We start from the raw sequence: 22,648 nt of genomic DNA, 5'->3' as shown, positions 1-22,648 counted from the left end.
CTTTGGCATGTGGAGAAATTGACAATAAAGCTGACTTTGACTTTGAAAAAAAAAAAAAAAAAGAAAAAAAAAAAAAGATGGACTTTGGGATGATACAGGCTGCACAAGACCATTTCCATTTGTTTGCATTAGAAATGTCATCCCTTCCAGCCATTAAACAACCCTCTAGTCCTCCTGTCTTCTGTCGCGATTGAGCTGATCATCACGACTCAATAAAATGATACATTACCAAAAAATGGAGGCTCTTACTGGGTTTACTATCCACTCTACAAGGGATTAGTCAGAAGAATAATACTCAACCAGCTTCTAGCTAACAGTAGTTAGATATGCAAAAGATTCAAGAAAAGAAATACATGAATAAAAAGATAATAAAGGTTTGATTCCGTTTCCAGAGTTTGCATGTTGTCCCCGTGCATTTGTGGGTTTTCTCTGAGTACTCCGGTTTCCTCCCATATTCCAAACAAAATGCATCGTAGGGCCAATACACGGAAAGAGGCCCTTTTCACCCATTTTAGGTGCGTCTCGATTGTATGCCTGAGATTTGCAAAGGCTCCCTGGATGCAAGCACAAACTAACAATGGGTGTGCGAAGCAGATTGTATTTTCAGGTGAAAAAGATTTCTCGTACAAGGCGCATGTCATCATCACTGCCTTGGTTTTCAGTCAAATGCTGCCTCTCAGTCTTTTCTGTCTGTTGGTTTGTGTCCTCTTCCTCTTCCTCATGAGTGCTCCTGGCGTACGGAATAGTCTCCATCTCAGCAACATCCAAGTCTGTTTCTGAGACGCAGGTCTCTTGACGTACTGGCTTCCCCTCCTCTAAAGACACCAGCTTCCCTGTCTTCTTTGTTGAAAGGTCACTTTTTCCAGCAGCATCCTTCAGCTTGGACTGAACCTGTCATGAAGGGTCAGGTAAGACACCAGGTACGTTTTTGTCAATTTACCAATTTTAAAGTTAATAATGCTTCTTATTGGAGGTAGAATCTGGACTGGATGCCAATCAAGCACATATACTGTATGAATGGAACCAAGACTCAAACAGAGAATCTTGATTTACTAATGAAAGGTAGCTGCAGATATTTTGTGCATTTATTTAGCTGTCTTACATACATACATACATACATACAAACGTCCATGCTTTTCCATTTACTGTTTACCTTGTGCTGATGCATATTTGGGTTATCATTAATACAATGACATATACCAGTGTACATATTCATAACTTTAAATGAAGCTTTCTTTCATAACCTCATCTCCAAATGATCTTATCCAATGAGCCAGTTGTTGTTGTTTTTTTAATCAAATATGGCCCTTGAACATAAAAACAAACAAACAAAAAAACATTGCCGCAATGTGTTGATTTGTCTCAATAAAGGAAAAAGAGGAAACGACGTCACCTGCTTGCCGGATAGGGAAGTTCTATGCTGGTCGCCAAGATATGCAATAGCTGCTTCAAGCAGCTCTTTCTCGTTCATGCAGTAAAGAACTGCCCTAAAATAAACAAAAACAAAACAAAAAAAATCAACAATTTAAAAAAAAGAGGGGATTTTGATTCATGCTCAATTTTGACTCGAGGACTTCGGATACCGCGCAGCTCTCTTCTTCCTTGTTGTCTTCAGTGACTGTTTGTCCTTCCCCTTGTTGTCCTTTTTGGACATCCACAACGGCAAAGCGCGGCGTCGCTCCGACATGTTGCCGTTGTTGTCGTCCATTTCTGTTGTCTATGCGACAGCATTTGCTCATTTTGGGTTAGGGATTCCTTTTAATATTTATCTCCAAGAGTAAAGGCAGTAGAAAAACAACATGTCAATGCATGACACCACAAAGGAAGTGACGGATGCGGAAGTGTTGTCAAACGTCATTTCCATGGTCTGATCCGTCGCCATGTTGGGGCGGTCATCGCATGCCCTTCAAGCAGTAAAAGTCAAACCAAAGAAACAATATAATATGTAGAAGTGCAGTTTGACATAGCATTTTTGCAGCAGTTGTGGTGAGAGAATGAGAGAAAGCGTTTCTGGAGCACTTTGAGATTCTCTTAAAATGTAATGTGCAATCTAAATATAATTTATTATTATTATTATTATTATTATTAATGTGAAAAGGTAGACAATTAAATGGCGACACTTCAGTGTATACAATGGTTGCCTTTTAGAGCAGACAAAAATAAATTTAATAAACTTTATTTACATGCAAACTTAACACCTTGATGAACATTGACTATGTAAATTCGTGCTGTTACAGCAGTTTTTGGCAAAAAAAGAAAATACCCTTTTACATATTTACACACAATTACATTTTTGTTGATGTATCACAGCAAGCAATTTAAAACTATGCATTGTAAAAACCTTGGGAGAGGACTGTTTTATACATTATATATTTGGATTATCTGTACTGTTGTCACACTGTTATACTGTGTGAACGTATATGGTCTGGTAAATTCACCTTTCGGCTTAACGGCTTCATCACTGCAAGGTTACTTTACTGGCTACGGGAGGGGAGGTCTCAGCATCAATAGATAATTTTCAGAAAGTTGTTCTCGCCATTTGATGTTACTTTAGTAACTTTATAAAGGCATAAAATATACAGTAAGTACAATTAGTGGTAGGATTAATCTTGGGTTGCAATCTGTGCTGTGTAATTAAAACTGCAAAGTCTAGCACACACACGCATCAACACAAACACGCACTATTAGTTCAGCATTTGATTATTTGTATATAGTAGTTTTCCATTTTATTGCCTGTTTACGACTCATATTTACTTACATTTTTATCATGGAGAGACTCTTCATGATACAAACTGTGACTTTTTTGCTCCAAAGCGCTCAGTCACTCAGGCTTTTTAATCACACCGCTAAAGCCCCTTGCGACAAGTGCTTAGGCCTTGATTGCAAAGAGCAGCTTTGGCAATTGGACTAAATTAAAGGGTGAAGAAGGGAAAAGGGAACACAACACGGTCCAATAAAACTCTTGATGCAATAAATGAAATATTGAACTACTTCTCTTGTAAATGTGTCACGACCACTGACCTAAATATTCCCATCGTTGACCCTTTTTAGCACCCAACACCAGTTAGTAGGTGACATAGTTTACATATGATTTTACCCCCAATTAACACACTACCCCCAAACATTAGCACATTGTCCTCATACTAAAAAACAGTTTCAATGAAATACGAATGCGAACATTTAAAAGAAGCCCTAGACAGGGCTGCTCATCCTTCCCCAGGCTTGCTGCCACATGCACAGATCAGCCTGGACGATAAGAAGATTTTGGTTTTTTTCTGCCACCCCAAATTTGTGGGTCAAACATGATCAGGGGAAAAAAATCATCTAAATCATGATTCCTTGCTGTCAAATGCCATCATGCGGATTATGACCAGGGTATGTCGAGAATATTTGTCAACTGTGGGCATGTGAACCCCTTTGAGACGTGATTAAGTGCTATATAAATAAACATGACTGACTTGACGTACGTACAGGAGACATGTTAAAGCGGAAATCAACCCCGCAAAATTCTTTTGTAATGATTTGTTCTGTGCAGCCCACCTTGTTGAAACACCGTCATCAGATTAATGTTTCATTTGCGGAATATGTATTAAACAGGCAAAATTAGTATTAGCTAACATGTCTGCTAACATATTGCAATTTCACTTTATAAAACATTTTATTTCTTTGCATTACATTCCTATCTCTTTTGTTCTATACAATAAATTGCAATTTTTTTTCATCAAAAATGCCAGAAAAATGTTTTGTGAGAGGCTGGAAAACATTCAGGGCAAAATTGACTTGACCTGCAAGTAAATTGAGTAATGAGCTTGGTCATTGAGCTGTATATTAAAAGGCATTGTTGAGTGACCCGATTTGAACTGGACAAGCTGTAGGTCAAAAGTTCAAACAAAAGAGTCACTTTCTTGTAGCTTCCTCCCAACTGGTGGCAAGCAGTCTAATCTTTCCGCTTGTCTTCTGGAGCTTAACTCCACTTTTGATTACGGGTTTCCGCCATTGACCATCTGGCCCCACGAACGCTGGTGATTGGCCATATGGCTCAAGGCACAAAGATTTAGGAAGTCGGGCGTGCTTTAATTTAAACGGCGTGTCTCTGTTAGGCTTTTAGGATGAGTGATTTGATGATTTGTTGATCACACCAGTGAAAACCACCAAAAGAAGGTCTAATGAAAAAAATAACTTGGTATGATGTTGTACATGTAACCGTTGGCAAAATTGACCTTGTGCAAATTGTCCACAATAAACACAAATGATTGCAGTACATGTTTTCTGTTGTATTAAAAATAAACAACCTCTAAATAGGGAGAATCAACTGTCATGGAACGCGTTTTACTTTAAATTGTGAACATGAATTGGCTACGCAAGACACGCTGTTGTGTCATCCACACACAAGTGGCTTTGAACAACGCACCGCGTTTCCCACAGCCACACAAGGATTTTGTCTCACTTTTGATCTCTTAATTCATCAGCGTCTGCTTTCTAGGCACCTGATTACATCACACCCAGCAGGCAAGACACCATCGGGAGTTGCCGTGGAGACGGCACTGGTCCTTAATGCCTCTTGGCTTACTCTTGTTTTGAACTTTGCGTACTTTCGCTCATGTTAAGAGTAGATTTCCCGCGTTGGCAGCTGCAGTGTCACAGCTGGCATTCATACAAACGCTATCTAGAAGTCTCACACGCTTTGTCTTTGCATCTCCAATGTCATCCAGCTCTCATCAGTTACAACAAGTTGCTTTTAAACACAATAATGATACATCACTATGTGAGGTCCTATTATCACACTGATAACAAATTCTCCATTTTCTGCCCTGGTGTCTGTTGCTCACAAAAATCATCAAAAGGTTGAATAAGATAATGCCTAAGTACAGTATTGGTCTTGTGGCACATGCGCGATGATCACTCTCTCCCTCAAGCTCCAATTCGGTCTTGTCTTAAGCCCCTCTTGTGCCCCCCCCCTTGCTCTTCATCTCCAAACTGATGTGCTGATTCAGTATCTCGATTTGTGATGTGCAAGCTTCAGATCCTCCCAGCAGGGCGCGCGTTTACTGGTATCGGGAACTATTAGGAGGAAAACTTGTCTTCATCATTCACGCATCAAAGACATTGATGTCAACATGTCGATTGTCGCTCTGGTTTTTGCATAAAAGCCACCAAAACTCCCAGCAGAGAGGATGAATGTAGGTAAGATATTAATTATTTGGACTTTTTTGTTCAGTTACATTAGGGCAGTTTCGAAGTAGCTTCTTTCAGCTTCTCATTTGCATAAACGTGTTAGCCTTGAGCTCAGGATTTATGTGTTAAATAAAAGCGGTATTGTGTTTTCACCCAACATTTTCTGGTGCCTTTTTTTGGTGCTAATGTTAAAAAGGTAAAGTCAATGATATAATATATTAATGCACTGAAAAAAGGAACAAGACTGTACTGCAAGATTAAACAAAATAAAAAGAAAAGGAAGTCAATGTTTTTTATATGAGAATAAAAACAGCACATTAAAAATTAGGAAAAAAAAGGGAACCAAAAACAATGAGGATGAAAACTAGCTGCAGTTGGCATGTTAGGCTCACTGAAGACTCTAAATTAAGTCATCTGGGATAGGCTTCAGTTTACCTGTGACCTTTACGAGTGTCACGACTCGCCCCCGGTCAGTCCATTATGTGTAGGTTGTCATTAGTTCTGTCAGTGTGTGTGCTCGCCCCTCCCTTCCTGTGTCGACTTTCAATCTATGTACTAATTAACCACAGTCATCTGCCTCTCGTTACCTGTCGCGTATATAAGTCCTGTCTGCGTGTCACACCCCTGTCGCATTGTTCTCGTCTCGGCTGTCGTTGTCGTTCTTGTCTTTATCTTGTCTTTTTGTTCAGTTCTTCTTGTCCCTAGTCGAGCTTCCTATAGTCTGTTTTTTGAGTTCTCCAATAAATCCTGGTCCAAGCTGCATTTGGTCGCCCTGCTTTATTTCCTTCGATGACGAGGACAACAGCAATAGAAAACAAATGGATGGATCATAAGGCAAAAATAGACAACCGAGTGAGACTTGAGCAAACAGATGGCACAAGTGTTGCGTTTTTTATTCCTCCCTCCAGATCCTGGCCTGTCATTTATATTCAGAGCCAAAGACAACAAGTAGAGACAGACAAATCAATCTAAGTGCTGTCTGGTGGGACATTTTTCTTTGTTTGTCCTCATAGACTGTCTCTGGCCTTCCTTTACAGTCTGGTTGCTTCTCCTTTTCATCGAGGAGGGATTTCCTCGGGCTCAGAAGACTGCGGGTAAGATTGAAATCCGCTTCTATTTGTGAATAGAGATGTACATTATCTTACACATGCCAAGAGTTTGTCTTTTTATATAATGTACATTGTTGCTCCCAGGGAAAAGCTGTAGGCCCCTTGATAACATGAAAAAGTTATGGAAATGTCAGCAAAGCGAACCCAGTAGCTCATTATGAACCGCCTCTGGAGCAGGGTTTCATCTCAAGACTCAAAATTTGCAAACGCGTTGCTGGCCAACTCATAGTCTAATACAGTGACTTGTGTGAAAAAAGTGAAAGTACCTAGCATTGATACCACTGGTACTTTTGATTCATAAAATGTCTCCCAAAGACAATGACAGATAATTTTTAAAAAGACCTATTTATCCCAAGATAGAATTTTTGAAACTATTTGAAGCTATTAAATCAAGACCGAGCACTTGGTCTTCTAAAGACTGGCTCTTGTCACATTATGTATATCTAACCTTCACTCGTGTCTTATGCTCTTTGTTGTTGTGCAGATGGTGCTTCTTCCAATGGGCTCAAACCGTCTCAGTGGCCACCTCGTTCTCGCCACTGCGGGAATTGGATACGACACACAGACGGTGGCAGCTTTAGCTCCCCAAACTACCCTAACACCTATCCTCCCAACAAGGAGTGCCTGTATGTGCTAGAAGGTAAAGTCGGGTCACCCCCTATGCCACATCCAAAGTTAAAATACATTTGTGCAACCACTTTTCACTCGTTTATTTTTACTTCACTCTAAAACTCACTTTTGTTCAATTAAGATGTAGGTTATAGGTTACATTAAAGTTGGAAATAGTTTTGCAATCATTTATCTTTTTCATTTTTTTTTATGGCATTTGAACAAGGGTGTGTAAACTTTTTATACCGTCTTTGTCACTGACGTTTAAAATAAATGGAAACATGTTCCATCCCATTTCTACTCACTCTACCCCCAGCACTCCCCCGGCAGAGAATCGAACTGCAGTTCGATGAGTCCTTCTACATCGAGGCGTCCTTCGAGTGTCGCTTTGACCACATCGAGGTGCGCGATGGCCCCTTCAGTTTCTCGCCGCTCATCAACCGTTTCTGCGGTGCCACCTGCCCAGGCCTGGTCCTGTCCAGTGGCCGCTTCATGTGGATCCGCTTCTTCAGCGACGATGAACTGGAGGGGATCGGTTTCCAGGTCCGCTACAGCTTCACGTCAGGTGATCGCTTTTTTATTAACCATTTCACCTGTTGATTTTAGTGTTACTCAGAAAATTTTGTTATCCATGCTTTTTCTTCTGCCACATTTCTCAACCGATTTAAATCCGTTAAAAAAATAGTACTTTCTACTTTTCAACATTTCAGTAATTCAGTTCATCCCACAGCATTTCAGCTAAGTGTCAACTTTTCAGCATTCATATTGAATTTCTACGCATGATCTTTTCTTCTTCTTCTACAAGACCCGGAGTTCCATCTGCATGTGGGAGGACTCCTAAACCCCATCCCAGGTAGCTTATCAATGATTTATCCTTGAATGAAAACAGATTGCTGAGACTCCTACTCCTCCAGATTGTCAGTTTGAGTTGACCGGGGCTGACGGCCTGATTCGATCCAGCCAAGTGGAAGAGGAGTACAAGGTCAATCTCGACCAGGCAGTGGACTGCATTTGGACCATACGTGCCCCGACTAACAACAAGGTGCAAGCCCGAGCTGCCTTTTGATGGTTCGCTATTCACAAATTAAAGAGGACGATGATGGATTACGAATTTGAGTTCCTCCATGTTGTCATTACACGTAGATTTACCTGAGATTTCTGGAGTACCAGATGGAGAACTCCAATGAGTGCAAGAAGAACTTTGTGGCTATTTATGATGGAAGCAACGCCATTGAGGATCTCAAGGTCATTCACCAACGTGGTTTAAAATTGTGGATGGATGTTTTCACCACAATGTACCTGATTGCACCACTTGTAAACAGAACCTCATATGTCAGGTTTGAATAATGATTATAGTTCTTAGTTTGAATCTGGCCATACTGAGCGTCATGGCCAAACAGTGCCAAATTGTCACGCACTGTATGGGGTTCTGTAACCATTTGTTTCCAAGAAGATCACCAGGTGTCCTTGCTTTACTGTTGCAGTTTAATCTTTGAGAGAAAATATTACCTTGCTGTGTTGGTTGTAGGCCAAGTTTTGCAGCACAGTGGCCAACGACGTCATGCTGGACACGGGCGTAGGCGTGGTGAGGATGTGGGCGGACGAGAGCAGCAGACTGAGTCGTTTTCGGATGTTGTTCACCTCTTTTGCTGACCGTGAGCTGACAACATTTTTTAGTCATGACTTAATGATGAGCATCATGACTGTTTGAAACAAATGGTTAGAAAGTCTGAGTTCAAACCATCATCTCATTAACCCGTTGTGTGAAGAATGAAAGCATTCACAAATATATTATTCCGATTCATTATTGTGTGTACTGCTTTATTTTGATTTTAGCAATGGTTAGCGCAGATGACACACTGATATGATTCCTGCCTCAGACAGATTTCAGTCCAACTTCTTTTTCATCTAATTCTATCCGTTTGTATTTAATAAATGATATGTTCTTGTGACGTTGTCAAGGCAAGTGCGAGAGCAGTTGTGACTTTAATTTCGGTCGACAGTAAGGGTGACATTGCCCAACATGACGGCCCCCTAAGATGGATGAAAATTGATGAATTATTAGAAATCTTATTACACAAATACACTTAATGAGAGCACGCTGTTTTGACTAGTGCTGGCACTTAAAGCGTATCCCCCCCAACAAAAAATATATTTTCTGTGTGTTGCAGCACCATGTGTGGGCGGCACATTCTTCTGTCACAGTAACATGTGCATCAACACTTCACTGGTGTGCAATGGTATACAAAACTGTGTCTTTCCCTGGGATGAAAGCAACTGCAAAGGTAATACTTTGGATTTTTATTTGTTGACAAGTTATTCTTTTCATAATTTGAGCCTATAACATGCTCTGTCCTTCTAATTTATTAGTGCAGATAGTAAGTCAACTGGCAGACAAGTTGAAGTTATATCTAAAGTCATATCTAATCCATTTAGTAATTATACTTTTTCAGATTTTACTAACTACAGTTCTGTTTAGTTGTTTTTATTTTTGTGTAATTACTATTAATTCTAGCCTTTATCAATGAGTGTTTCCCACATTTGTATTATTTTTACAGGCAAACATGTTGTGTCCAATTATGAGGCTTTTTTGTTTATTTTTGTGTATTATTTATACACAGTGAAATGCTTTTATATTTATGCCATATGCCAGAAGTTCATCTTTTCTCTGTCAGACATAGAATATTCTGCCAACAGTGTTGGGAATCAGTTACGGGTTTCCCCCCCCCAAAGTAAAATACATCTTTATTTTCCATTTTCATCAGGAGCACCATGGAACCCTGACAAAAATGGCATTTTCACCCAGTCTATTATTATTTATTATTTATTGTCATTATTGAGCACTGATCCTAATTAATGTGAGGAAGGTCACCAGTTCTTTAGATTCTGCCCTAGGTTCCTTTGTGATCTGTTGGAGGAGCCATCGCTCTGCATTTGCTGTAATTTTTGTAGGCCGGTTGTTCACCACTGTTCCTCTTTCTCCTTTTGTAGATAATGGAAAATATATTTCTTTGATGATCTTAACTATTAAATGGGAAAAGCATGCAAATAAAAAAAAATGAGAAGAGGCAATGCACCCGTTCACTTTTATCATACAGAGAAAAAGCAGAAAGGAATCTTCCAGCACATGACGAGGACTCACAGCACGGTGATCTGCGTGTCAACGGGAGTCGTGATGCTGCTCCTTGTAGTCTCTATCTTGGTACAGATCAAGCAGCCACGCAAGAAGGTGATCACATGACCTCATTTTGCTGACTAACTTACCTTTACAAAGGTGTCCTCATACCTAAATACTGACTGTATGAGTTCTGCATTTTAGGTATTGGTACGCAAGAATAACGTGTTCCAGCACGGGGACTACCACTCGCCGTTTGAGCCTCCACACTATGAACTCTTGACCCTCAGAGAAAAGGTAAGTGTGTTAAACGCCAGACTGAGATTATTGCTGATATTTTTAGGGAGTGGAATTAACAAGAATTACTGTAAGCAATCGCTATTCCTTATCGGAGCTATTCCTTATAGATTATTTTTTCATTCCTAGATTCATTATAGATATGGTAGATGCATTATAGTTGAACTACACAACACACAGTAGTTTGGCACATCCTGAGCAATTATTCAGAGAGACAATGCTTGGTTGAAGCTGTTTGTTGAACATTCTTAGTTAAAGTTGAAATATAAAACAAAAAGGATAATGCACGCTTAACCGAACATAAATGCCTAACTTCAGAAAGTCAGCTATCTTAATGCTAACAGATCAAGAAAAAGAATATAGACAGGCTAAATAAACTAGCGTCAATGTCTGTGTTTAAAATAACAGACATTTAAACACAAATTGCAAAGTCACATGTACACAGACAATATATCAATGTGCCCATTTATTGATTCTCAGCGGAAAAAATGAATATTATTGCAGCTCACTGAGTTAGTTGAGAAGCTCTTCATGTATTAAAGTATGTCTCTATTATCATGCACATCAAAAGGCACATGATGTCAATCGACACTGAAGCATGAAATCATGACACAAACTGTTTAATTCTTAACTTTTTACCCACGTCTTTTGTGAAAGACAATGTTGTAAAGTGCTTTTTATTTATCTATTAAGTTTTGAAAATACAGTAATAATCAGACAATTGAAAACGAGACATACTGTCGAGTGCTATTTGTTTCATCAAAAAAACAATGTACATTTTTCGTTGATGATTTACTCAACTACACCACTGTGCAATGTTCTTACATTACAAAAGCTCAAAAACTCAAGTGATGTTTGTTTTATAGAAGCTGTCGCGGGATCTGGGAGATCTATCGGGGGAGCTTCAGTCCCTGCAGCCTTTGAGAAGGTCATCTTCAGGTTCGCGCTGTGTTCATGAGCATCACTGTGGCTCTCAGGCCTCACTCAACTCCATCAAAGGCTCTCTTGGTGCAGCCCACGGCTCTTCAGAGCTCACCTCGATTCGAGGGGACGCCCAGAGGGCTCCGCCTCCTCTGCACGAGTCCGCTGGCAACCTGCGCAAGAAGAGCTGGCCAAGTGTCAAAGCGGCTGCCGTCCTCCAGCCACAATACAGTTTGGCGGAGAGACACCATCGAGTCATGGAGGACCACTATGACGACCAGGAGGCGGGGGACGGAGCTGGCTATGACGTGTACATACACAGGACCGCCAATAGGAGGTGTCGCTATGAGATAGCCCAACAAAGATCTTTATCCATGGACTTTTAACACTACATGTCAGCCTTCATTTTGATGCTTCTATTATATAATAAGTATGCAAGAGATTTATTGCATTAGCCTGGTTTATATGCAATTCTTTTAATCATTTCAATTAAAAATCATCCTGATTGAAGATCTCCGGTCAACTGTTTATGCGGGACCTGAATCAGAACTGCTGTTAATACAGCCTTGAGACATGCACAGATAACTGAGAACATCATGTGACATATTTCAAGATGGAGGTCAGTTGCCTATTATGGCACAACAGGTGAGATTGTTTTGAGACATTTATTGTAGTATAAAAAACAAGTAAACTCTCCCAACTCAACTCTCCATAGGACGTAAACGATGTCAATCAACAGTGGAGTACCTGGACATGCTCAATGAACAGAAGTTCATGCACTCGTTCATATTTTGGACGAAGGTGAACTGTATGTCGCACATTTTTGCTTCATGAACGCTTCTGTGAACATGCTCATCCTGGGGCCAATGAACGGTTTTGAATGTGAGTTCATTTTCATTCAAGGATGCTTGGTTTTCTCTTCTTCGACATCAAGATAAAAGCATAGCTTGATTAGGCCGAGTAAACAATTTGGTGCGTGTCATCAAAACAAGGCGTGTGCTTGGAACATAAATGTAACATACCTGCCCATCCAAATGCGTCATCAAAACAAGGCGTGTGCTTGGAACATAAATATGTCACACGCCTGCCCATCAGCATGCGAGGAACCAAACTAGTAATGGACTCATAATAATTTTATGTTTGTACATTTTCTGCACTGTCAGTTTGACAAAAGGTCCTATTTTTAAATAAAAGGATGGATATTAAAACATAAAAAATCAAAATCCTTTTTAAGTGATAGATTAATCAACAGAAATTGACAATAATTTATCATTTTTAAAATAATTAATAGTTGCAGCCCTAAAATGCAGTGTCGATGTCAATGATTTTGACTTACGACTCCAGTCAACAGTCCACTGATCCCACAGAGAAGAAACCGTAAGCGGAAAGCAAATACTATCTGCAGTGAAAGAACAATGTTTCATATTTCATGAACATGACATATCAGCCTTACATTTACAAACATCTCTTAAAATAAAGCAAGAATCGGATGAAAGCTGAAAAGTTCGGTTTGCAAGGATAAGATGTAAAGTTACCTTTGCTGTCTTGAGAATGGTGGCAAGAATTCCTCTGAAATGCTGGGTTTGTCATCCAAATTGCTGTTGATGGTGCCAAATTAACTTCAACACAGATGAGGTTCCGCCCTGAGGCAGCATGCACGTTCCATGCCAAGTCGCAATGCAACATTATATAGTATCATTCACCAATGGTGAGACAAACGTAAAGCTTGTAAAGATTTGTGTGTTAAAAGCCTAGACATAGAGCAATTGAATGTACGACAGTCACTGAGCGCAGAACACTTACAGTATTTTCCGAATTTTAAGTATTTGCCATTCAAATGGGGCTTGTCACAATTACCCCAAAGTTTCTATTTTGCCATCCAAATTGCTGTTTTTGGTGCCAAATCAATTTGAACCACAGCTAACAGATGAGGAAGCAGGCACATTACTTACCAAGTCAGAATGCATCATTATGTATCATTAAAAAAACGGCGTGTAGCACGTCTGCCTCACAGTTCGGAGAGTGCGTGTTCGATTCCACCTCCAGCCGTCCCTGTGTGGAGTTAGCATGTTCTCCCTGTGCCTGCGTGGGTTTTCTCCGGGCACTCTGGTCTCTGTGTGCCCTGCGATTGGCTGGCAACCAGTTCAGGGTGTCCCCCGACTACTGCCCCATGTGATGGATGGATGGATGGATGGATGGATGGATGGATGGATGGATGGATGGATGGATGGATGGATGGATGGATGGATGGATGGATGGATGGATGGAACCCTCAAAGCAATTGGCAGTCAGTGATTTCAGAACACTTATTTATCAAATACATCATGTCATTTAAGAGCCCAATCTGCATCACTTGCAGCTTTGTCATCCGGAAGACCCCTTCTCAAAATGGTTTCCTTTGTGGTCCGATATGACACAATTGAGTAGACCATGAGACTCAACACTTTCTTGCCAAAAAAAGGGCTGAGTGAGCTATCTTTATTCAGAGTATGCTGCGGGAAAGGGTGAATTAAATATCCTTCCTTCATATATCATTTTGACATGGTTTTGAACATGTTTTTTGGGGGAGTTGGGCTCATACTTCACACTCCTGGACAATTGTTAGATAAATTGTATATATATGTTATCATGCGTTCCCTAATGAGTACCTATTAATAATATTATTGCACAGAATTCTTGCTGTTTCGCCTTGCAGACGTCCACCAGACGGATTGTGAAAAACAACACGTCAAACGATGCTGTCTGGAACTTCCTGACTTACTGGATGCAAGATGGCGGCGCGTGCACACGCAGCGGCCACTCTCTGTCCCGTCAGTACGGTGATTTGTTCGTTTAATGAGTGTTCGTCCGACAGTCTTATGTGTTCGTCTCGAACAGCAGGCAGGTTCTGCTCGACATCGGCAGAAGTGGGTTTTGTGGCGTTCTGGACTTTGAAGCGGCGACATTAAAGGCGCTCGGACTGCTACGTCCTGAAACGTCGCCGACCTCGCCCGCTATTTCTCCCCCGGTTGGGAGCCGTCGGAAACGGTGTGCGAGGAGGCAGAAGAGGGGCAAGCGCGGAGACGTCCGGGCCAGGCTGGCGGCCAACCCAGCTCGCCCGGCGGTGCCTTCCATTCTTCTGGCGAATGTTCGATCGCTGGACAACAAAATGGATTACGTTCGCCTGCTGAGGTCTACGAACCGGACAGTGCAGAACTGCTGTGTGCTCGTGTTCACCGAGACCTGGTTGACTGACAACATTCCGTACTCTGCCGTGCATCTGGAGCGGCTAGCGTGCTATCGGGCAGACAGTGCCATTGTACGAGGGGGAAAGTCGCGAGGAGGTGGAATATGCGTCTACATCCGAGAAGAATGGTGCCGGGACTCTGTGGTGGTATGTAAGCACTGCTCGCCAGTTGCGGAGTTTGTGATCATCAAGTGCCGTCCTTTTTACCTGCCGAGGGAATTTACTGCGATTCTGCTAGTCGCGGTATACATCCCGCCTTCCAACATCGAAGGCGACAGGATCGCGGCGCTTGGTGAACTGTACCAGGCTGTCAGTGAACAGCAGACAGTGCACCCTGACGGTTTCACCATATTCGCTGGAGACTTTAATCATGCCAACCTGAAGTCTGTTTTCCCGAGGCTTCACCAGCATGTTACTTTTCCGACACCCCCCTCCCCCATCTTGGGCTTTCTGACCATCTCACCGTTTTGCTTTTGCAGACAATTGGTAAAGGCATCTAGGCCTGTGGAGAAATTGACAATAAAGCTGACTTTGACTTTTGACTTTTTCTATACCTCTGGGAATCCAAGAAAGTTGTTGATAGCTCAAACTATTTTGTTGATGTCTGCACATAACATTTTGTCCTTGCATTCTTTTCTCATAACATCTTGTCTGTGCCTTCTTGTTTCAAATAACATTTTGTCCTTTCATTCCTTTTGTTTCTCATAACATCTTGTCTGTGACTTCTTGGTTCACATAACATCTTGTCCTTGCATTCTCGTTTCTTTTCTTATGAGACAAAGCCCACGCCTTCTCCCCTCCCCTTAGGGGCTAGTCTCACATTGTGGGTAGGGCATTCCAAATAAAAAGAGCGAAGAGTGCAAACAGATTTTTAGCGTAGTCAGATTGCTGTAAATCTGAATGTACTCCTCGCGAGAAAAAACTCAATATTCTGCCTCACTTGTTTTGTCTGCTGATCCTTTTCTTTTATACAGATATTCAGTCAGAGAATTAACCTGACAACCATATTCTCTTAAAACAACAAATGACACCTTTTGTCCCAGATTTGTAACCCTGCATTGAAAAATTATTTAAATTTAAATTAGGCTTATGAAAGTCTTGGTGTCACGACTCGTCCCCAGTTGTTTTATTATGTGTAGGTTGTCATTATTTCTGTCCGTGGGACATTACAGATTGCACCACCCAAGTGTCACGGATTGGAATGGAGCAGGGCGACCAAATGCAGCTTGGACCAGGGTTTATTGAAGGGAAGAGGTAGTTGGAAGGGAGGATGAGGGAAACAAGCCAACAGAACCGGCAAACTGACATAACGGCCTAACAACTATCAACGGGACTGACCGACAGGGCTGGCAAACAAAAACCGAACTAACAGACGTGAGACAAGAAATAATCCGACAAAGGTGTGACACGCAGACAGGACTTAAATACGCGACAGGTAACGAGAGGCAGGTGACTGTGAGTAGTACATAGATTGTGAGTAGGCACAAGAAGGGAGGGGCGAGTACGCAGACATGGACAGAAATAATGACAACCATCACATAATAAAACACCCGGGGTCGAGGCGTGACACCTTTCTTTAATCTCAAGGTTTTTAGCAATGGACTCAGAAGGTTTGCAATGAAGAGTAGAAAAAAAGACCGAACCCTTTATGCAGACACATCCCTTTATTTACCCGAGATGCTCTTTGACGTTCCAAATCTGCCGTCAATAGAAATTGAGCGTTGTTGAGAAACGAGAAGAGTGGGGTGGACAGTACACCCAGAAAAAGAGTCATCAAGTTTTGATCCTATATTATCTCAATGAGTCATCAGTAAATCTCATAAGTTAATGATGTTCGAATGAGAACTCTCTAATGCAAACATACGGCTCGTCATCTGTGCAGCCTTCATCATACCAAAGTCCATCTGCAAGAAGTAAAAAATTCAAGTTTAACAGCATTCTATTTGGGGGAAAAAACTTGAATCATTGATTTTGATCGCATTTTCTGACATTTCCTTACCGTCCTCATCAATCGCAACACAGTTACCAGTGGCACTGGACTCCGCATTATCATCAAAGTTAAGGAAATCCTGCTCTGAGCCGTCAGTCCATATGAAGTCATCTTCCTGGAATACCAAGTCCCACGTAAAGACAACCACAGAGCATTTGCATCTTCTGTTTGATTTTTCAATTGACATCACCACCTGACACATTTCCGTACTTCCATTTCTGGGTCACAGAGGCGCCGGAAAAGCGAGCTACATTCTTTTACCCACTTCCCCTCGCCCAATGTTTTTATTTATTTTGACACTGTTATTTTTATTTTTGAAGCAGCGGCTTGCTAACTGCGAGCAGCTTGTTAAGACATTTAGCCGTAACAATCCACCTCGGCCTACAGGCTCTCGAGAGCACCTTAGTCATAGGTGACCCCGTCACTTGCAAAATGAAGCTCCAGAATCCAGCCACAGCAATGTGTTTTTCTGGAGCCAGAGCACCCGATATTGAAGCTAACCAACGATGAAAGGTTTAGCAGAATATTCTTGCTTAATTGGCTAGTTTCTGTAGAGAGCAGGGATAAGAGCAGTTTGTAGATAATTGGTCCTACTTCTGGGGCTGCCCCAGCCTGCAGAACCTGGATGGCCTTCTCCGTAACCAGAATTTCTTCAACCCGTTTCCCATTTTGTCAAGTCAGGTGATAACAGTGCATGAAATGAAACTGTAATAAATGGTGATAATGGATGAGCTGAAATAAACAAAAATAGGAAGGCACCATTATTCTTTCTGGTAATAAACACTAATGATTGTTTCACCTCAATTGCATCAGTGAGTCCAATCCAAGCAAAGTCATTGTTACCGCCCGCTCGAATCAGCTCCAGAACAAAGGCATTCTCCAGGGCGTTGTGGATGGAAACAAGATTGCCACCAAGGACGTTGCAGACACTCTGATGAAAAAAAGAGTAAAACTTTGTATTCGCTTGTTAGGGTTAGGGTTAGGGTTAGCCAGACAATTGGCAAGAGTTATTTTGAGCCCGACATCTAAATGGATTACTCATTGCTGGTTGGCAACTCCATAACAAATACTTTTTTGACGTACCTCTGCATCTGCAAAGGTCCTCTCCTCATCTTGGTAGATGTAACAGTGACAGTCCAACTGAGTCCAGCCTTTGGGGCAGTCATTAGCTGCAAAACAATTGTTGTTTTAGGGGATATTGAGAAAATATCAAGTATTGAGCGTGCACTGCTAACCTGTGCTCCTAAACTTTGGGAATGACCACTGTGAAGAAGAACAAAAGCACATTGGTAAAATCAGACTGCAGACCAGTGGCACACATGAAGACAATAATTTTGGAAGAAATCGATTGACGACTAGTAATTGATTATCTAAGGAATCAATACTGTTTTTGGTAACCAATTGGTTATCAGGTGAATTTGTTAAATTAAAAATTTTAAATGATGATCAAGATTGTTGCCAATTTTCTGACATGCTCGGAACCAAACTACCGCAATTTCCGGACTAAAAGTCCGGAATGTAGGTCGGTCGCATTAGCCATAAAATACACAATAACGTGAAAAAAAAACATATATAAGTCGATCCGGAGTATAGGTTGCATTTTGGGGGGAAATTTAGTCGACAAAATCCAACACCAAGAACAGACATAAACGAGCAACAACAGGCTAAACGATAGGTATGCTAACGTGACATAAACACAAACGAAGAGCTGAGAGCGAGCCTGACGTAACATTCAGAGTTATTAAAAAAAACTTACATAAATGACACGTTTATAAAACCATCTGTGTCACTCCAATTCATTAAATCCATCGATCGTCCTTTTGTCATGCCGTCATGTTTTGTGGGTTATTGTTGTCTTGTCCTGTTTGTTGTATTGTCACTTCCTGTTTTATTTTGATAACTCTCCTCTCGTTTCAGTTTGTGGGTCCTTCCTCTGTGCTTCAGTCTACTTGTATTCCCTGATCCCAATTGTGTGCACCTGTGTCCTTGATCCTAATTGTCTGCACCTGTGCCCTTACCCACCCCCCTCCCCCATCTTGGGCTTTCTGACCATCTCACCGTTTTGCTTTTGCCCGCATACAGACAATTGGTGAAGGCATCCAGGCCGGTTCGGAGGCGGGTTCGGGTGTGGCCTGAGGGTGTCTCCGATGCACTTCGTGACTGCTTCGACACCACTGACTGGGACTTGTTTAAGCAGGCAGCCACCGACAACGATCGGACGGACATAGAGGAGTATACTGACTCTGTTACCTCTTACATCACGAAGTGCATCGATGATGTGACTTGCTCGAAATCCGTCGTCACTCGAGCAAACTGGAAGCCGTGGCTGACAGGGGCTGTCCTCAGACTGCTGAGGGCCAGGGACAAGGCTTTCAGAGCGGGGGATGAGGCTGGCTTGAGGACAGCGAGGGCCGACCTGTCCCGAGGCATCAAAGAAGCGAAGAAGGCGTTCTCGTGCAAGGTCTCCACCCACTTCAAGGACAGCAAGGACGCACGTAGCCTTTGGCGGGGCATTCAGACCATCACGGACTACAAGCCTGTGCCGAGGAGCTGTGAGGGCGACGTCCGTCTGCTGAACGATCTGAACCGCTTCTTTGCTCGCTTCGACGCCCAGAACAGCACTTGCCCGCTGAAGACCACTCCTCCCCCACACGAGCAGCCCCTGCACCTCTCTGCCGACGGAGTGAGGAGGGCGCTTGCCGCTATTGACACCCGTAAGGCGGCGGGCCCTGACAACATCCCGGGTCGAGCGCTGAAGGACTGCGCTGGGGAGCTGTCGGGTGTCTTCACGGACATCTTTAACATTTCCCTGCAGCAGGCCATCGTCCCCTCGTGTTTCAAGGCTGCCACCATCGTTCCTGTGCCGAAGAAACCTGCACCGTCCTGCTTCAATGACTACCGCCCCGTGGCACTGACGCCCATCATCATGAAGTGCTTTGAGCGGCTTGTCATGGAGCACATCAAATCCGTTCTCCCCCCCCACCATTGACCCTTTCCAGTTCGCGTACCGTGCCAAGCGGTCCTCTGAGGATGCCATCTGCTTTGCCCTCCACTCGGCCCTCACCCACCTGGAGAGAAAGGACTCTTATGTGAGGTTGCTGTTTGTGGACTTCAGCTCTGCCTTCAACACCATTGTGCTGCAGCGACTCATCTGCAAACTCGACGAGCTGGGCCTCAGTACCTCCCTCTGCAACTGGCTACTGGACTTCCTCTGTCAGAGGCCTCAGGTGGTGCGTGTTGGCGACAAAATCTCCGCCAGCATCACGCTGAGCACGGGGGCCCCCCAGGGCTGCGTGCTCAGTCCATTGCTCTTCACCCTGCTGACGCATGATTGCACTGCGACCTACAGCGACAACCGCATAGTGAAGTTTGCTGACGACACGACTCTGGTGGGTCTCATCACGAAGGGCGACGAGACTCGGTACAGGTCGGAAGTTGACCTTCTGACCACGTGGTGCAGGGACAACAACCTCCTGCTGAACGTCAACAAGACCAAGGAAATCGTTGTTGACTTCCGGAAGGGTCACACAAAACACCTGCCGCTGATCATCGATGGTGCTGTGGTGGAGAGGGTGAGCTGCACCAAGTTCCTGGGGGTGCACATCAGTGAGGACCTCTCCTCATCACTGGCAAAGAAAGCTCAGCGCCGCCTGTACTTCCTGCGGAAGCTCAGGCATGCATGTGCTCCTCAGGCAGTCCTGACTACATTCTACCGTGGCACCGTTGAGAGCGTCCTCACCAGTTGCATCGCTGTCTGGGGTGGTAACTGCACTGAACAGAACTTGAAGGCCCTGCAGCGCATAGTGAATACGGCTGGTAAGATTATTGGTGCTTCGCTCCCCTCCCTGAAGGACATTTACACTTCCCATCTCGCCCGCAAGGCAACCTCGATTGCGAGAGATGTGAGTCACCCGGCTCACTCTTTGTTTGACCTTCTGCCCTCTGGGAAGAGGTACAGGAGCCTGCGCTCCCGCACCACCAGACTCGCCAACAGCTTCTTTCTCCAGGCTGTTAGGACCCTGAACTCACTACCCCCTTCTGCGTAGCGTGCGGCACTGTTGCGCTATTTTCTGGAATGTCTGCTGTACGCGCACTTGCTCGTTTTTTTGCTCCTCTTATTTATTTATTTATTTATTTATTTATGGTGTTATTTATTCATTATTTATTCAGCACGCTGTTGTTATACTTGTTTACTTGTTTGTCTGTTGTGGGTCATGTCTTGTCACCGTGGGATGGGGGGAACGAAATTTCGGTTTCTTTGTGTGTCTTTGGCATGTGGAGAAATTGACAATAAAACTGACTTTGACTTTACCCTTCTGTGTGTATTTAGTCAGAGTCTTCCCCTTGTCTTGAACCAGTGCGTCTTGACCCGTCCAGAGCACCAGCGATCGCGTGAGTTAAAGAGAACCTTTAGAGAACCTAGTTTGTGAGGAAACCTTTGTTGTCAAGCCTAAGCTCTGTGTTTTTCAGTTTTTGTTTTTTGCCCCAGTGTTTTCCCTCATTTGAGGCGCTTTTGGTTTTTTGCTGACTCCAGCCTGTCAGAATAAATTCCTTTTTTTGTTGGCACTCTGCATCCGAGTCCTCGCCTTGATCCAAGTCTGACACCTTTGTCAACAATGAGTGCGCGCTGCTGACGGCTGAATTGCTTAAATCCTTCAAACTCTTCGTCCTCCGTGTCACTTAGAAACAAAGCCGCTAATGAAGCTGGGGCCCTTTGTCATCTTCGTCATCCCGTGATCAATCTTTGTCCTTTTTGTAAACAACCGCCGCGCCACGCCACGCTGCTGACGTCCCTTGAAATTCAAATTACAGTAATCCCTTGCTACATCGCGGTTCGTTTATCGCGGTTTCAAAAAAATTCACATAAGTCGCCCCCCCCCACCCAAACTATGAAAAAAACCGCGACTTGTAGTCCGAAAATAACGGTACTGTTTTTTAATCAAAATCTGAAGATTCAAATTCATTTTTGGAGATTAAAATTCAAATCCATCTTTTAATTGACACACTAATTTCCCACAAGGCCCTATTTTTGAATAAAAGGATGGATATTAAGACATAAAAAACATAATTTCTTTTTAAGTAATAGATTAATCGACAGAAATCCATTTGTAAAATAATTAATAGTTGCGGCCCTAAAATGCATAAAACACAATCCTGAACGTTAGTTTAAGTCAGTGATTGAGATTTTGACTTACGACTCCAGTCAAAAGTCCACTGATCCCGCAGAGGAGAACTGTTAAGCGAAGAGCAAATGCCATCTACAATAAAAGAGCAATATTTCATATTTCCAACAGAAAATAGCAGACTTACATTTACAGCACATCTCTTCCAACAAAGCAAGAATCGGATGAAAGCTGAAAAGTTCGGTTTGCAAGGGTAAGATGTAAAGCAGGGCTGTGGACTCGGTCGGATTTTTGCACCGAGTCCGAGTCCAAGTCCGGCCTCTTGACCACCGAGTCCGAGTCCCAGTCCGAGTCCGAGTCCGGCTGTCCATTTTTTCTGTTAATTCATGTGACTGCTTAGTCTTTATTCAAGGCTAATTTAGATCAAAATCAAAATAATGATATAAGGTGGGTGACATAATCATCCTTGACATTGGTACATAATGTTAACATTAGCCTAAGTGCAACTCAACGTGGCCGCATTGATCGTAAGCAGGTCTGTGGACAGTATTCCTACGCGCATTCTCAGCAGCATGATGAAAATAAAATTGAACGTATTTTTTTTTATTGTCGGACTCGGTCAAAATCAGCACCGAGTTCGAGTCCGGCAAAAATGACCGAGTCCGACCGAGTCCGAGTCCCCGAGTCCGAGTCCACAGCCCTGATGTAAAGTTACCTTTGCAGTCTTGATGCCTCACACTGAGAACGGTGACAAGAATTCCTCTTATATAATGTTTGTCTTGCAAATTGCTGTCTAAGGTGCTAAATTAACTTCAACACAGATGAGGTTCCGCCTTGAGGAAGCATGCAGGTTCCATACCAAGTTGGTGCGCAACATTATCTAGTTTTATGCAGAGCCTGCTGCGGGAAGGTTTGATTTAAATATCATGTTGACTTGGTTTTGAACATGTGTTATTTTTTTTGTGACGGGGGCATACTTCTCACTCCTGCACCATATTCTCTTCGAACAAATTATACTTTTTGTCAAGCGCCAGGCAAACACAAAACAATACAACAATACAACAATTCCTGGGACTCTTTCTC

General features: G+C 42.8%; 3 protein-coding genes across 5 annotated transcripts; 1 reads left to right on the top strand and 2 right to left on the bottom strand.

The window, feature by feature from the left end:
• Nucleotides 1-236: 236 nt before the first annotated feature.
• LOC148396243 (uncharacterized) lies at nucleotides 237-1,844 on the bottom strand. Its single transcript, XM_088378540.1, has 3 exons — nucleotides 1,584-1,844; nucleotides 1,394-1,487; nucleotides 237-891 (listed from the first exon to the last, which is right to left on the bottom strand). The coding sequence occupies exons 1-3, from the start codon at nucleotides 1,706-1,708 to the stop codon at nucleotides 604-606; spliced, it is 507 nt and encodes a 168-aa protein (XP_088234666.1). The 5' UTR covers nucleotides 1,709-1,844; the 3' UTR covers nucleotides 237-603.
• A 3,146-nt stretch (nucleotides 1,845-4,990) lies between these two features.
• On the top strand, nucleotides 4,991-11,736 carry neto2b (neuropilin (NRP) and tolloid (TLL)-like 2b). Of its 3 annotated transcripts, XM_088378525.1 has the most exons (13): nucleotides 4,991-5,184; nucleotides 6,189-6,269; nucleotides 6,769-6,924; nucleotides 7,210-7,458; nucleotides 7,699-7,746; nucleotides 7,808-7,935; nucleotides 8,037-8,138; nucleotides 8,422-8,548; nucleotides 9,065-9,178; nucleotides 9,992-10,122; nucleotides 10,213-10,305; nucleotides 11,172-11,244; nucleotides 11,320-11,736. In XM_088378525.1, exons 1-13 carry the CDS (start codon nucleotides 5,175-5,177, stop codon nucleotides 11,610-11,612), a joined length of 1,605 nt encoding a protein of 534 aa, XP_088234651.1. In that variant the 5' UTR covers nucleotides 4,991-5,174; the 3' UTR covers nucleotides 11,613-11,736. The 3 variants fall into 3 exon arrangements, with proteins under 3 accessions (XP_088234651.1, XP_088234650.1, XP_088234649.1); XM_088378524.1 differs by having other exon boundaries at nucleotides 6,213-6,269; nucleotides 11,172-11,736; XM_088378523.1 differs by having other exon boundaries at nucleotides 11,172-11,736.
• A 4,384-nt stretch (nucleotides 11,737-16,120) lies between these two features.
• LOC148396241 (snaclec purpureotin subunit beta-like) lies at nucleotides 16,121-22,463 on the bottom strand. Its single transcript, XM_088378542.1, has 7 exons — nucleotides 22,281-22,463; nucleotides 21,638-21,700; nucleotides 17,678-17,705; nucleotides 17,526-17,611; nucleotides 17,242-17,373; nucleotides 16,452-16,557; nucleotides 16,121-16,356 (listed from the first exon to the last, which is right to left on the bottom strand). The coding sequence occupies exons 2-7, from the start codon at nucleotides 21,698-21,700 to the stop codon at nucleotides 16,277-16,279; spliced, it is 495 nt and encodes a 164-aa protein (XP_088234668.1). The 5' UTR covers nucleotides 22,281-22,463; the 3' UTR covers nucleotides 16,121-16,276.
• Nucleotides 22,464-22,648: the final 185 nt, after the last annotated feature.

Source organism: Syngnathus floridae, chromosome 6, assembly GCF_059516105.1.
Source record: "Syngnathus floridae isolate MCC-2025c chromosome 6, RoL_Sflo_1.0, whole genome shotgun sequence".
In the NCBI taxonomy this organism is placed as follows: Eukaryota; Metazoa; Chordata; class Actinopteri; order Syngnathiformes; family Syngnathidae; genus Syngnathus; species Syngnathus floridae.
Note: the sequence above shows the minus strand (reverse complement) of the source record. Positions and strands in the feature narration are given on the sequence as shown.

Excerpts from the sequence above, each read along its gene's own strand:
- LOC148396243 (XM_088378540.1), bottom strand. The coding sequence starts at position 1,708 with ATGGACGACAACAACGGCAACATGTCGGAGCGACGCCGCGCTTTGCCG. Across the intron at positions 1,488-1,583 it reads AGGAAGAAGAGAGCTGCGCG|GGCAGTTCTTTACTGCATGA; the intron begins GTATCCGAAGTC and ends TGTTTATTTTAG. Across the intron at positions 892-1,393 it reads CTTCCCTATCCGGCAAGCAG|GTTCAGTCCAAGCTGAAGGA; the intron begins GTGACGTCGTTT and ends CCTTCATGACAG.
- neto2b (XM_088378523.1), top strand. Across the intron at positions 7,936-8,036 it reads GTGCCCCGACTAACAACAAG|ATTTACCTGAGATTTCTGGA; the intron begins GTGCAAGCCCGA and ends CATTACACGTAG. Across the intron at positions 10,306-11,171 it reads TCTTGACCCTCAGAGAAAAG|AAGCTGTCGCGGGATCTGGG; the intron begins GTAAGTGTGTTA and ends TTTGTTTTATAG.
- LOC148396241 (XM_088378542.1), bottom strand. The coding sequence starts at position 21,700 with ATGGCATTTGCTCTTCGCTTAACAGTTCTCCTCTGCGGGATCAGTGGA. Across the intron at positions 17,706-21,637 it reads GTGGACTTTTGACTGGAGTC|TGGTCATTCCCAAAGTTTAG; the intron begins GTAAGTCAAAAT and ends TCTTCTTCACAG. Across the intron at positions 17,374-17,525 it reads GGACCTTTGCAGATGCAGAG|AGTGTCTGCAACGTCCTTGG; the intron begins GTACGTCAAAAA and ends TTTTTTCATCAG.